The 15922-nt window shown below is 44.1% G+C and overlaps 1 protein-coding gene across 8 annotated transcripts in view; it reads left to right on the forward strand.

The window, feature by feature from the left end:
- EML6 (EMAP like 6) overlaps nucleotides 1-15922 on the forward strand; it is a 239166-nt gene that overhangs the window by 75676 nt on the left and 147568 nt on the right. For 6 of the 8 annotated variants that reach the window (XM_060249242.1, XM_060249187.1, XM_060249202.1 and 3 more), the window contains exons 4-6: nucleotides 664-732; nucleotides 4390-4575; nucleotides 8875-9010. In XM_060249242.1, the coding sequence (XP_060105225.1) occupies nucleotides 664-732; nucleotides 4390-4575; nucleotides 8875-9010 (391 nt within the window). Of the gene's footprint in view, nucleotides 1-635; nucleotides 733-4389; nucleotides 4576-8874; nucleotides 9011-15922 lie in introns of all 8 variants that reach the window. The other 2 variants (XM_060249227.1, XM_060249235.1) reach the window with 2 other exon arrangements.

A 15922-nucleotide genomic window follows, 5' to 3' on the forward strand; every position in this document is an offset into this window, starting at 1 on the left:
ACAGCAGGTACACTTTGGTGGCAATAGAAGCATACAAGTTAGGTTTGCCAATTCCAGATTCAGAAATTCCTGGAGATTTGGGGGTGGAGCCTGAGGGACCATACAGTCTATCCTCCAAAACAGCTGTTTTCTCCAGGGGGACCAATTTCTGTAGTCTGGAGATCTGTTGAATTTTACCTTAATTTTCCATTAAATGTTAATTTTGCTTCATATGAGCAGATTCTACTTAACTCTAACAAATGCAGATGTGAATGAAATTCAAGCAACAGTTTTGTAAGGTCTTAATTATGCTGCCTGCTTTCTGTATGCATTTCCCATTATTATCGAAAATTAACTATATTCACCTGCAGGGTTTTAAAAATAAAAGCAGGAAGCACAGGAACGCAGTTCTGGCTGGCTTGGTGCCAGGGGGTGTGGCCTAATATGCAAATGAGCTGCTGGGCTTTTTCTGCAAAAAAGCCCTGTGTGAAACAATGGTGATGCCAGGGGATGTGGCCTAATATGTAAATGAGTTCCTGCTGGGCTGCATATTATATTTTTGTTAACAGAACAAGTGGGACTGTGTTCAATACCATGAATATACATATTGAATGTATGACATTTCTGATATTTAATCCATGTGTTTTCTAATTTAGTGTAGCAGTTTTAAATATATTTTGACAGATTTTTGATATTTCCTGGGATCCTTATCAACTCAACAGATTAGCTAGCTGTGGTGTGAAACATATCAAGGTAAACTGGTTTTGATGCTTTGGTGTAAAATTGTTTGCTGTGTTTTCTTTTTTTAACCTCGTTTTAAGCTGTGAATGTTACATAGCCAACTCAGGGAAGTGAAATAATTTCCCAGTACAGTTAAATATTTATTTATTTAAATCATTTATATGCCCACCTTTTTTCTGACCATTTCAGGACACAAGGCGAGTAAATGTTAAGGGATTGTAATGAGGGGCTGCTGTCAAGCAATGCAGAAAGGAAACATGGTATACTTTTACCATATACTTTTCCCCCCAAGGTTCTGACTGATTTAGAATAAAACTAACCTTACTTGATTTGGCACTTTAAAATGCTGAATTGTAATCATCATTTAAGTCATTTTTGTTGTTTACACTGCAGTTCCCCCCCCCCCCGACAGTACTTTTTAATTAGCTGTTATAACCAATGCTGCTAGGGTTTTTATTTTTTTTTAACATCTGAGCAATATAGTGTTCACCATTTTGCTTTGTTGTTTTGGATAATACCTGTTCCTGTGAGTGCACAAATATTTGATCAATATTTTTGTCAGTTTTATCAGGTAAGCATATTAATAGAGAGTGGAGAAAGAACATGATGATAAATTTAATAAAACGTTTCTCCATGACATAGAAAATAAGTTTCCATGAGAAGACAGGGTCATAAATAATTATAATTGGGATCTTAGCAGAAAAACTGAAGAGATTTTGATGAGTTGTTTGAGTTCTCTGAGCCTTTTCATTTCAGGACAGCAGAATGCTTCAACCTGCTAGACAATATAGCTAATATGGACTTTTGTAGACTGTAATATAATGCCTGACTTTCCTCAGAATATTTCTAGAGCTTGGGGAACTGCCACCTGAACAAACCTTTGTATCACAGGATTCTGATGAGATTTCATAATTCTGTCAAAAGGCGGATCTCAATCTCTCTTATGATCATTGCAGTGTTTTGATGCTTGATCACACAGGAATGCTTCACCTACGGATCTTCTCGGTAGCAATCTGACATACTAAATAGTGCACTTTCAATCAACTTTCAATGCACTTTCCAACTGGATTTTTTTGTGTGAACTGGCAAAACTCAGTTGGAAAGTACATTAAAACGAGATTCAAAGTACATTATTTAGTGTGTGTGATCGCAGATAGGTAAGAGATCTTTTAGGCAGACTTTTACATATTTATTTAGACCAGTGGAAGGAATACTTTATGGTCTGGGGAGCTACTGAATTTTTTTCAAGGGCCGTGGGAGCTACTGGACCCTAAAAGGCAGTTTGGTGAGTGGAGCTAGTCATAAAATGGCTGCCTAAACAAAAAACATTGCATTTCAGAAGAGGCCTGTGGTGCTCAGGTAGGAAAGGCTTTCCTCTGCTGTTCAAACAAAGCAACCAACTGCCACTCTAAGTTGTAACTTAACTTGCAGAGTTAAAATACATGGTTACCTCCAAGTTTTCTCTGGAAGAGGCCAATAATGTTGGAGGAGAGGTAGAGAGCTACTTTTAATTGCTTGGAGAGTTACTGGTCACTTCCCAGCATACTTGGCTTACATATTTGATTTGTACATAGCTTTATAAGAGCTAGATGGGCTACAGCTTATCTTGCTTATTTATTTGGTGAGTTGCATGGGTATGCATAGATAGGCTGAGCTGCTTATAAATTTTAAATTCTCACTATAAATTGCACATATACATGTTCTGACATAAGATGTCTGTGGCAGAGCTCACAATACACCAACTCATGTGATGTGTGCCATGTTTCTAGGGTATCAAAATTCAGATGAAAAACACTCTTTAATTTAAAGACTTTTTAGCATAGTTAATGTCAAAGTATTTGTTCCATTTGTTTTGGCCTCAGTGTATTTGATATTGTACTAATATATTACAAGCCTCATAAAGTTTGGCATACTGAAGTCATGTCACAGTGCAAATAATTAAACAGTTTTCTCTAATTATAAAATCAATGTGATGTAAATGTCTGAACTCTGGCTAGAGTTTCTGAAAAGACAAAACACTATATATTTCAGATACCTTGTTTTAATTCTGAAGTTAGTTGTAAATATAACAGATCTAAAATAAGTTTTTGTATATTTTTTTTCTGATTCCATTCGTTCTGCCCTTCACTAGTTCCTGGCTTTTCTCATTGCTTTAAAGATAGAACAGAAGTTAGATGGCAAAGAAATGCTCGCCTACAACATAGAAAGGCTCAGGAACCATTTGCAGAGGAGAAGCAGTTGGGGAAGAGGGAAGTGCTGCTCTCCCTGTCCCCATCTGCCACTTATTACTCTCTGCAACACCTCCTCCCCAGATGCTTTTCCCTGCAGCCTGATTCTGAGATGGGAGCAGTACAACACATATGTGATGGTATAATATAGCACTAAACCAAATAGAGATCTTTATGGTTTATCCATCATCTGCTACAGATTCTCTGTGCAATCTGTTGCTATTTTAGCTTTATTATTTGATTCTAAATTTAAGTAGGTATGCGGCTGTAAATTGCTGAAGAAAATGTGTAGAGTTTTGTTTAAAAAAATCAAGTCCCCCAGTTTTCAGGAACCTTTGAGATTTTTTTTTTTTGGGCTTTTGTATTCAGAAGCATGGTGCCTAACAGATTGCAGTTAGTTTTCCTTAATTAAGTGGACATAGCTATCAGAAGCAAGAGTAACATAAAGCCAGTTGCTCTCCATTCTTTCTGCCAAGAATCTTGCACCCTGATGCAACTCTATGTTTGGATTAGAAGAGAGGTCTTGCCAGGAAAGATGCCATTTATTGTGTTTCCTCAAGCAGGTGAACACCTGTTGTTGGGCGGGGGAGGTTATGGCACCTGGCTTCTATGAAATTGTCCTGATTAACTCAATGAATCAAACCAAATGCATAGTTGTAAACAAAGGCATGCCAAAGATTAGTTTCCCGCAGTTAAGCACTAATATTGCAGAAAGACAACAACTGATCCAGTCTAGTGGAGATTAAATTAAATTTGTTTTATGTTATGTAAAAATGCTGTACCTTGAAAATTATTGTTCATATCTGGAGAAGTAGAAACTTGAAAACTGAACTCTTGTTACTGACTCTCCTTCATTCTAGCTTCTCACTGACCAAGTCCAGGTGACCATTTATTTACAGTGAACTGTTTATTTGAACTTGCCATGGAATCCAGGGTTGAAATTTTTGCACAAATGTAATCATGATGACCAGGAAACTGGGAGCAATTTGTGGGTTTGTAAATGTGTGTATCACACATAGTGATGGGCACGAACCTTGTCATGAACCTAATTTCCTGATGAACATTGCCAATTTGAGATTTGCAAACCTGAGGTTCATTCTCATCCCTATCCATAACCCTCCCATGACCCTCCACATGGTTTTAAAAGTGTGTGGTGAGAAGCAGGGGTTGGGGAAAGGGATTACTAAAATGGCTGCAAGCCATTTCAGCTATCCCTTTCACTCTTCCCCCTCTGTTTCCATGTGTTACCTTTAAATGGCTTTTTCAAGCTGTGCACAAGTAAGTGAAGTCCAAGCAGTGAGTGAGTTCACCTGGAAGTTGTGAATTCACTGCTTGGAATTTGCACCTATGCAGCGCCTACCATTTTTAAGAAGTGTAAGTTGTGTTGAGGGAACATATTGTCAGTATTTCCGATGTTCTCTTTGTTGTGTTTATACCATAGTTTTGGACCTTGTGTGGAAATGCCTTGACAGCCAAAAGAGGAATATTTGGGAAGACAGGAGACCTACAAACCATCCTTTGTTTGTCCTGTGCAAAAGATGATGTTACGTACTCTGGTGCTTTAAATGGAGACATCTATGTCTGGAAAGGGCTAACCTTAGTCCGCACGATACAAGGAGCTCATGGTGTAAGTTGCCTTCTTAATGGTACAAAAACCTAAGCATCTTTATCAAACTTTCTCTATTACACCACTAAGATATTAAAGGGACTGTGGTTTCAAGTGAGGACTTATGCAGTGCAACTCTAAGAAAACTTTCCTGAGAATAAACCTGATTGAGAGACCTGGATTTAGAGCAGTCTTTATTAAAATAATATTAAAACATTAAAATAATGTTAAAATAATAACATGTGAAAATGGCTCCTTAAAATCAACGTTTTTTAAGTAATGAAAAGGGATCATGAAACTACCTGTAATGTGTAGCTTCATCTTAATTGAGAGAATTTCTTAATAGGATTAGACTTTATGGGTGGACAAAAACCTCAACTTGAACCCAGAAGGGCCACCACTCCCTCGGCCCCTCTCTCCTACTCTTCCTCCTCATTTCACTTGGTTCATTGAGAGATATAATTTTTCTACAAATTTACTGCAGCAGACGGCAGCCCTCATCATCTCTCAAAAGAATCCCTAACAATTAAGCCACTTATTCAATGCCACTTTTTTGTTTTCAGGTTCAGTTCTGGTTCAAGTCCAAGGCAACCAAGACATTTTGTTGTATTTATTTATATCCCACCTTTCTGTTCAAAACAACACATGAAATGACTAACAGATATGAAATCTTATTACTATACATATAAAACTCTATTCTGATACATCTAATTATTAACTAAAAAATGTTTGCCCAGGCAAAAGGCAGCTCTTTCAGAAGGCATCCGCAATCAAGGGGTGGGGCTGAACAGATGGCAAAAGTCTCCCCAGACAAAATGATTTTGGTGTTTGGGTTTCTGAACTGGTTTGGGATTGGTTTGACTGCTAGCTTTTAGCAACAAACTATCTTTTGCCTCACAAAGAAAAGTGTATACATGCATAAGAATGCTTATACATAATTAAAACTACAAAATGCACAATGCATGCTAAAATACTGGGATCAGGATTTACAAATCCCTCATTCAGCAGCAACTGATGGGATTGGGACCAGAGAATATCCTGGTCTCTCCTCCTACTAGTGGGTGATGGGAGTTAGTAGTGGTGCTCAGGGGTTGCAACTGCAGCATTCTTAAAGGACCCAACTTCTAGCACCACCATGACATCATCATCCTACGCTCACACTGAGTCCCACTACCCACTGAGAAGCTACATACCAGCATAGTGCTCCAGCTCTGGCAGCAGCATATCTGTGATCACATCTTGTCACCTTTCCCTCCCTCTACAGTGGCAGACACTGGTGGCAACTGGGATATATCTGACTCCCCTTCCCATGGTTTCCCCCATTTCCTATTACCTCCTTTCCCAAAAGGTGAGCGGATAGGATATGAGAGTTAAAGATCAGTAATTGGGAGAGAATGCTACAAATTACAACAAGGTTACAGAAAATGGAATATAAGTGACTTATAGATTGCAGATTCTCTTCCCCACTCCAGTGTTGCCTCTGACAGATGAACATGAATCCATGTGAAATTTCCTTTGATATATATTGATTGCTGATAATACAGGAAAGCAAACTGGGTTTACAAAAAGCACCCTTTCTTCAAATAAGCATCAGAGTTCAGCAATGGGAGGGGACAGTAGCATACAGCAAGCTACTTGCCTGAAGGGCACTCACTCCTCATCCTCTCTCTGGTGCTGCCTATGTAAGTTATTTACTGTAAAGCTGTGCTCTGGGAACTCCCTTTCATTTCACTGCAAAAAATCTCAGGAGAGTTTCCCAGCAGAGTAAGCCACAGCTGTCATTCTAATGCATACTGCAAGAAATGCTTAATAAAGAATAATGTGGCTTAACAGAGCTTCAACAAAAATTCTTCCTGTTAGCCAAGAAGGTGAAGTCTTCTTTCAGTTCCAATCAGATCCAGAATGCTGGTTGAAATTTTCTCATTAAAGAGTGTCTCGATTTCCAAGGTGTTTGTCAAAATAATTTTCCTTGCTCATTCAGTTGCTTCATGTTGGTTATTTGGGATAATATATGGCAGCCCAGTGGTTAGAACAGGGTGTCAAACATGTGGCCCTGGGGCTAAATCAGGCCCCCAGAGAGCTCCTATCAGGCCCCCGAGCAACTGGCTGTTGTCTGCTTCCTGCTCCCTCTCTCTTGCTTCCTTCTGCATCACAGTTTGCTTTGCCAGGCTTGCTTAATTGCACAGGAGCTGCAGAGCATTTTCTAGCACCAGGAGCTACAGGAGCTATTTCCTCCATTGGCTGAGGTTCCTCCCTTGGAAAGGTGGGGTGGGAGGAATAGCTTGCTTTGTCCAGTTCCCTGGATCCCATGGGAGAGATACAAAGAAAAAACCTTTAAGACCAATGAGTGCTAATGTTTTAAGCATGTTTTATTTTTAAAAAAATCTTTAATTGTGTTTGTCTGTGTCCTTTATAAAATTTATGGCTCTGCTACTTGGCATCACATTGACACACACACATGACCTGGCCCAACAAGGTCTCATTTATGTCAGATCCAGCCCTTATAACAAATGAGTTCAATACCCCTGGGTTAGAAGATCTGGGAGGCTGGGAGACCTAGGATCTGGGAGACCCTGGTTTGAATTACCACTGTGCGATAGAAGCTCAATGGGTGACCATGAGCCAGTCGCATACTATCAGGCTAACCTAGGTTGCAGCATTATTATGAGGATAAAATGGAGGAGAGGAGAACTATGTAATCTACTTTGGGTCCCTATTGGGGAGAAAGGTGGGTTAGATGAACTAAATAAATCAGTGTTCCATCATCTTACCAGTCATGAAATAATTCTACTGGAAGTGACACATGACTAGCTGTAACGTGATAACACATCTGTTATGCATTTTTGTCCTCTATTGATGCAACAGGGATGCCTGTGGTAGCTGCGATGGAATCTATCCCTGACAATGTGGCATTAAAACCTTTTGCAGACTGATTTCTGTTTCAAACGGGTTTCAACACGGGTTATTGAGGAAGACTCAGCATGGGTTCTGCAAGGGAAGATCTTGCCTCACTAACCTGTTGCATTTCTTTGAGGGGGTGAACAAACATGTGGACAAAGGAGACCCCATAGATGTTGTTTACCTTGACTTCCAGAAAGCTTTTGATAAAGTTCCTCATCAAAGGCTCCTTAGAAAGCTTGAGAATCATGGAGTAAAAGGACAGGTCCTCTTGTGGATCAAAAACTGGCTGAGTAATAGGAAGCAGAGAGTGAGTATAAATGGGCAGTCTTCGCAGTGGAGGACGGTAAGCAGTGGGGTGCCACAGGGCTCGGTATTGGGTCCCATGCTCTTTAACTTGTTCATAAATGATTTAGAGTTGGGAGTGAGCAGTGAAGTGGCCAAGTTTGCGGATGACACTAAATTGTTCAGGGTGGTGAGAACCAGAGAGGATTGTGAGGAACTCCAAAGGGATCTGTTGAGGCTGGGGAGTGGGCGTCAACGTGGCAGATGCGGTTCAATGTGGCCAAGTGCAAAGTAATGCACATTGGGGCTAAGAATCCCAGCTACAAATACAAGTTGATGGGGTGTGAACTGGCAGAGACTGATCAAGAGAGAGATCTTGGGGTCATGATAGATAACTCACTGAAAGTGTCAAGACAGTGTGCGTTTGCAATAAAAAAGGCCAATGCCATGCTGGGAATTATTAGGAAGGGAATTGAAAACAAATCAGCCAGTATCATAATGCCCCTGTATAAATCGATGGTGCGGTCTCATTTGGAGTACTGTGTGCAGTTCTGGTCGCCGCACCTCAAAAAGGATATTATAGCTTTAGAGAAGGTTCAGAGAAGGGCAACTAGAATGATTAAAGGGCTGGAGCACTTTCCCTATGAAGAAAGGTTGAAACGCTTGGGACTCTTTAGCTTGGAGAAACGTCGACTGCGGGGTGACATGATAGAGGTTTACAAGATAATGCATGGAATGGAGAAAGTAGAGAAAGAAGTACTTTTCTCCCTTTCTCACAATACAAGAACTCGTGGGCATTCGATGAAATTGCTGAGCAGACAGGTTAAAACGGATAAAAGGAAGTACTTCTTCACCCAAAGGGTGATTAACATGTGGAATTCACTGCCACAGGAGGTGGTGGCGGCCACAAGTATAGCCACCTTCAAGAGGGGTTTAGATAAAAATATGGAGCACAGGTCCATCAGTGGCTATTAGCCACAGTGTATGTGTGTATATAACATTTTTTGCCACTGTGTGACACAGAGTGTTGGACTTGATGGGCCGTTGGCCTGATCCAACATGGCTTCTCTTATGTTCTTATGTTCTTAAAACAACTTGTGACAATATAATCAACCTGACTGTGTTGTTAATCAACAGGCTGGAATTTTTAGCATGTATGCATGTGAGGAAGGTTTTGCCACTGGTGGAAGAGATGGTTGTATTCGGCTATGGGACACTGATTTCAAGCCAATAACTAAAATTGATCTCAGGGAGACTGAACAAGGATACAAAGGTATTAAGAAGCACTTTTAAAATAATTTTTTATTTCTGCAATTAATGTGATTATATGGATGTTTTTGCTCCTTTTAAAAAGGAAATTCATTCGTAGCTTAGCTTGAGCCAGGGATGCAGTTGTGCCCACCCCTTTCATTCCAAGGTGGCACCAGGGCTTTTTGTGGGGGGGGGGGGGAATGTGGTGGAATGGAGTTCGGGAACCTCTTTGTGGAAAAAAAATTCTAAAAAAAAAAACATTTAAAAGTTCATGAGGGGCACCCATGTATTTCTCCTTCATTTTCCTCTTGAGAATTCAGCACCTCTTTTCCCAAAAAAAACCCTGGGAGTCACAATGCATCATTGGACAGGCTGAGCCAATGGGAAGCCTGACTTTGCTTTCTCACAGTAGCCATTTGAGAACTGAGAAATTTTAAAAAAAAAATCTTGAATAGGCACATTTGAGAGATCTTTTATTGCAAGTTTCATATTGTTCCTAGGATAGGGTTCCCAGCTCTAGGTTGGGAAATACCTGGAAATTTTAGGGATGGAGCTTGGAGAGGGCAGGTTTTGGAGAGGAGAAGGGGCTCAGCAGGATAAAATGTCATAAAGTTCACCCTCCAACACACCCATTTTCTCCAGGGGAACTGATCTCTATTGTCTGAAGTTCCATTATAATAGCAGGAATTCTCCAGGCCACACCTGGAGGTTGGCAGCCCAAGAACTGTATATTGTCATATGCTACCATGTGTAGAGTCTGGGTTCTCCCAAGCTGACTTTGATTTTGATAGTTAGATGTCAGCATCCTGGTTTTCCTCCTGGACAAATCTGTTTTGATCGTTCAATTTCTCTTCAAAGAGTATAGTATGCACTCTTGTTTATCAGCAAATCTATCAAATGATAAGCTTAGAATAAGTAAATTTAGCTCTGTGTTATCCTATTCCAGGATATATTTCTGGTTAAGAAGATTTCATTATTTGATGGGCAACAGAACAGCTAGGCAAGTCTGAATTGTCTATACAGCTGGATATAAAACATAGCCGTGAAAGGTTCCCATGACTGTTCCTTGTCTTAAAGTCCTGCATGCTCAAAGTAAAAACAAGCAGTGGAAAAACTGTAGAGTAAAAGGCTTTGTAAATTCCAAGTAACTCCAGACCTTGAACTGGTATCGATCAGTTTCAGCTGGGCACATTTGGGGGAGGGGCATCTAATCAGGTAGAGGAAGTTATGGCAGGTTTAGGGCACTTTTCCCCTTATACATATACAAATAGCAAATTGGTCATGCAACTCATTTCTAGGTTAAAAGATATGCACACAGTTCCATGTAGAATCCCTGGACTGTGTTGGACTAGTTCCAGGTTCCGTACATTTTGGAAGGGTCTGGAGACTGAGAATTGGTTGCCATGGTATGTGAGAGTGCAGCAGTTTTCTTCAAAATGACAAGCCGCTTTAGGGTGCCATCATTTATTTATAAATGTCATTTACACCTAATGTGTTATTTGTAAAGGTCCATCAGTTTTCCTCCTGCATGGGGTCTAAAATGCATTCCAGTCTTAAAAGAATGTAAGTCTTTAAGAAAGAAAGCTCTCATTTGGGGGTGCATCAAATTAGTGTCATTTATTACCTGTTTACTATCAAGAAGTCACCTGAGAAAAAGCACAAAAGTTTAAAGAAAACTGCAGCAGGGGTGTACAGTTGTAGATCATCAGTTTTGACTGGCTAATTAGGGCAGAATTCTCTCTGCAAAGGATTGCAGAGATGTTCTTGTGGTTCCTTTTGTACATGTGCTGAGGGGATTGTGAATACGGTGGAAGATTTCATCACCTCCACTCACCTGGGTTCCATGCATTGGTGGAAGCATCTGCTACAGCGTCTGCACAATTGAAAGCCAATATGGTGTAGCAGTTTGAGGGCTGGACTAGAAATGGAGAGAACCACATTTAAATGACCACTCAGCCATGACTTCAATTATGTATACATGTATACTTCTGGGGAAGGATGAGCTAGATCTTCTTCGTGGTCTCTGTGCTTCACACTCATGGGATGAGCGCCTGCGCTGATCCCCGAATCGGTACCTAAAAAGCCCGGGATTTTTCGCGCTCGGCAACAGTGGACATGCGTAGGCGTCCCAGTACGCATGCTCACTGGCGACAGCGTGAGGATCCCGCCAGTTCCTTTCTGACCGCTGCTCTGAGAGGATCTCCTTTCATGTCCCTGGTCGGTAAAGTAATTTTGCATTGCTTCTACCTATTGTATATAGCCCGTTTGTTGTTTTCTTAGTTAGTAGTTAGTTGTTAGTAAAAAAAAGAAGTTGTTGTTGTTGGACTTGCCCTTCAGGGCTTAGTTTTTCCCCCTGTTTTTCCCCTCAGAGGCTTTCCTGAGCGGGTTTTTTCCTTGCGTCTATGGAAAGACGTTGGGGTTTTTTTAAGAGGTGCCAATCCTGCGGGAAGAAGAGTGCCCCCCCAACGGCCATTCGCTCTGTCTCCTCTGCTTGGGCGAGGGGCATTGTGTGGATTCTTGTTTGCATTGTTTGAGCTTCTCCAAGCAAACACGCAAGAATCGAGCAGCGAGGCTTTCGGCTGCATTGGTCGAATCGGCACTTCGGCCTCAGAAGATGGCATCGCGCCCGTCGGTACCGATGGGAGAGACCACTGCCCCCATGGTCGCATCAGCTGATACATCGCCGATCAGGACCGAGATGCCTATTGAGCGCGGGCGTTCCACAAAGCGTCCCTCTGAGGGGTCGGTGGACACCCAGCAAAAAAAGCGTCGGAATGATTCGGGGACCCTATCATCTGCACCGAAGAAGGCGAAGTCTAAGGAGAAGTGGATGAAGAGATCGTCCCACACTCCTTCGCCCTCTCATGACGCTTCGGCATCGATGGCTACTCCACCGAGAAAGATCTTGGCGTCCCCACGTCACAGCCCTTCGGTGTCGAGAGGCAGCGCTTCACAGCAACTCCGTCTCCCGGCATTGGAGCATGAGATCGATCTCACCCAGCGATCGCATTTCTCCGGATCGAGGCGGCGCAGTGAGAGTGACTCAGTTTCAGAAGTCGAGGGGTCGGCACCGATAGAGCTGTCGGAGCCGATGGACCAGGCGAGGGGTCGAAGGGAATTGAAACCATCGACGACAGTTCGTCGCTTCCCACCACCACCACCTTGGGATCAGTGCCACTGCCTTCTCCGTATTCGTACCCCTATCCACCGTACCCATGGTTCCCACCCTGGGACTTGGCAGAGTGGGACCGGCAATCTGAGGCATCCCAGATGTCGAGACTCTCCCAGCACTCCAGATGCCGCCCTTCGGCATCGATCTTGGTTCCGCCTGAGAGGCGCGCTGTAGTGGTGGAGGAGGTCCATTCACGCTCGTCAGTAGCGGTTCGATCGCCCATCAGAGAGTCGACACCGATACTCTCAGAACATTAGTTGCGAAGAGAATCTTCATCGTTGGACTCCGAGGTCGGTACCGACGATCCGGACAGGGCCCTGGAGCCTTCGCCAGTGTCGCATACGGCTGAGTATCTTCCTATCTCACCATCAGAGGATCTGAAGTCGTATGGGGACCTGGTAAAGAGGATGGCGACCTCTCTTTCCCTCCCAGTGACACAGCCACAACCCGTCGTGGATGATACGATCTTCGACATTATGCAACGGGACATGTCTACAGCGGTTGCATTACCTGTGACGAAGGTGATCCTTCAGGCAGTGAAGGAGCCCTAGGCGAAGCCTGCCTCCACTCCAGTGTCATTGAGGAGATTGGACCACATGTACTGTGTCCAAGTGGCTGGGGCAGAATTCCTCTTCTCACATCCGAAGCTGAATTCTGTGGTTGTGTCATCATCCTCAAAGGCTCGCAAGATTCATTCTTCCTCACCAGATAAGGAAGGGGAAAAGTTGGATAATGTGGGGAGGAAATTTTACTCTGCAGGGGCTCTGGGAGTAAAGGTATCTAACTATGCTGCGTGCATGGCTAGATACCAATACTCGGTATGGGATCAACTCACCCCCCCTCCTATCCTCCCTGAGCGAGGAGAAAAGAGCGGCAGCGAAGAAGCTGCAGAAGGAGGGCTTTGCTGTAGCCAAGCAACAATTGGCTGCAGCAAAGCACATGGTGAATGTCTCCACAAAAACGATTACATCGGCCGTCGGCCGTCTGCCTTCGACGCCACTCCTGGCTGAGGTCAACAGCCCTCCAGCAAAACACCAGGGCCTTCGTGGAGGATCTGCCTTTTGAGGGAGAAGGCCTCTTTAGCACTACTACTGACACTGCTCTGCAAGAAATTGATAAGAGCATAAAGACCTCCAGGAACCTGGGTGTCCAGGCTCCTTCCAGAGTTCCTAAATCGAAACAGTGGCACAAGCCTGGTTAAGAAACCTTACCAGAAGTTCTCCCCAGAACAACAGTGGCAACCTCGCTCTGCTCAACCAGAAAGCAGGTCCCCATACAGGGGGAACAATAGGAACCAATATGTTTCTCAGACCACCGGCAAGTCCAAGGGCATTCGCCCCCAAAAGCAGGGCCTTTGACTTTCCCGTAGCACGCGTCACCATCCCCACCCTCTCTTCATCCATCCGCCTCCGCCCTTTCCTACCGGCCTGGGAGTCTATCTCAACGGACAGGTGGGCGCTTTCCATCGTAGCAGAAGGCTACAGAATAGACCGCTCAGATTTCGACCCAATCCGTGGTAATCACCACACCCCCTTCCCCACCTCTGCTGGCGGAGGTGAGCAACCTCCTACAGAAACAAGCCATAGAACGGGTCCCGATGGAGGCCAGGACGGGAGGCTTCTACTCTCGTGACTTCTTGGTTCCCAAACAGGATGGGGGTTTGAGACCAATCATGGACCTTCGGAATCTCAACAAGTTTATTCTGTACCAGAAGTTCGGAATGCCCACTCTGCAAACAATCTTGCCTCTCATCAATCAAGGGGACTGGATGGCAACGCTGGACCTCAAAGATGCTTACTTCCACATCAGCATCCATCCTGCGTTCAGACGTTTCCTTCGGTTTGCAGTAGGTTCTCAACACTTCCAGTTCAAAGCCCTTCCGTTCAGCCTGTCTGCTGCACCTCGGGTGTTCACGAAGATGATGAGCATTGTGGCTGCCCATCTCTGGCTTCAAGGGATAGTCGTCTTTCCATACATTGACAACTGACTCCTTGTGGCGGAGTCAAAAGAGAGTTTGTCATCCCTCATTGCCGTCTCTCTTCGTCTTCTCGACACCTTGGGTCTGCAGGTCAATTAGGAGAAATCACACCTTACTCCATCAAGGACAGTTCAGTTCATAGGCGCTTTGCTGGATACGAACCTGCATCGTGCGTTCCTGCCTCATCAGAGAGCTGTGGACATTATCAACCTTGTGCAACTTCTGCAAAGTCTAAAGTGGGGCACAGCGCAGCAGCTGCAGCGAATGCTGGGGCTGATGGCGGCGACAACAAGCGTGCTACTTTTTGCGAAGCTGAGGATGAGAGGCCTACAATTCTGGTTTCTTCGTCAGTTTCAACCATTGAGAGACTCGCCTCGAAAGAGGTTTGTCATTCCATCTGTGACTCTTCAAACTCTGCAATGGTGGAAGTCAAAGAGCAACATTTGTCAGGGAGCTCCATTTTATCTCCCTGCACCTTCTGTGACTATCACAACAGATGCATCTTTGTGGGGTTGGGGGGCCCACATGGACGGTCTGTGTGTTGGGGGCCCTTGGCCTCAGAAATTGACTCACTGCCACATAAATTATTTAGAACTGATAGCAGTTCATTTTGTTCTCCGCTCTTTCCACCCTCTGGTGGTGGGAAAGGTTGTTGCTCTGCTAACAGACAATACCACTGCCCTGTGCTACATCAACAGGCAGTGGGAGACAGTCTCTCGACGGCTCTGTGCATTGGCACTGGACCTGTGGTCGGAGTGCCTGGACTACGACATCTTCGTGAAGGCTGCACATCTCCCTGGGGTCCTCAACTTGCAGGCAGACTCCCTCAGCAGGGGCGTGGCTTCCCCACACGAGTGGGAACTGCAGTGGCGCTTCCTCCAACCTGTCTTTCAGCTTTGGGGGTATCCTCAGGTGGATGTCTTTGCCACAGCCGAGAACAGGAAGTGTCCTCTGTTTTGTTCCAGAGGGGGTGCGGATCCAGAGTCGTTGGGAGACGGTCTGCTGTTTCTGTGGGAAGGTCGGTTCCTTTAACTGTTTCCGCCTCTGCCATTGTTGACGAAGGTGGTCAACAAAATCGCAAGAGAGAGACCATGCTGCATCCTGGTGACTCCTTGGTGGCCTCGCCAGAACTGGTTCCCGATCCTGCTCCAGTTGGCAAGGGGGATCTTCTACCAGTTCCCGGCATAACCGGACCTTCTGTCAGCTCAGGTAGGTCATGTCCTCCATCACAACGTGCCCCACCTGAAGCTGACAGTGTGGCTTATCGACCCTGTGGGTTCTCTAGCAGAGTCCAGCACATCTTCCTGAATAGCAGGAAACTTTCCACCCGCGCTTCCTATGATAGGAAGTGGTGGAAGTTCCTTCAGTTCCTGGTTGATCCTTCAGTTTCTCCCCAAAGGGTGGGATTGTCAGTAATTTTTGAGTTTTTGTTATCTCTTGTGGATGCTGGCCTTGTTTTTTCCTCCATCAAGGTTTATTTGGCAGCAATATCTGCATTCCATGAACCAGTGGAGGGACATTCTGTTTTTGCACACCCTCATTCTAAGAGGTTTTTGAAGGATCTGCTTAGGCTTCATCCCCCATCCAGATCGTCCCCACAGCTGTGGGATTTGAGTTTGGTGTTGGACAGACTGACTCGTCGTCCCTTTGAGCCAATGGCCACGTGTTCGTTACAGCTTCTCTCATGGAAGACTGCTTTTTTGGTAGCCATCACATCAGCACTTCATGCGGGGGAGCTCACAGCGATGCGTTGTGACTTCCTGTATCTTGTTTTTCAGGAAGTT

Source organism: Heteronotia binoei, chromosome 1 (genome assembly GCF_032191835.1).
Source record: "Heteronotia binoei isolate CCM8104 ecotype False Entrance Well chromosome 1, APGP_CSIRO_Hbin_v1, whole genome shotgun sequence".
Classification (NCBI taxonomy): domain Eukaryota; kingdom Metazoa; phylum Chordata; class Lepidosauria; order Squamata; family Gekkonidae; genus Heteronotia; species Heteronotia binoei.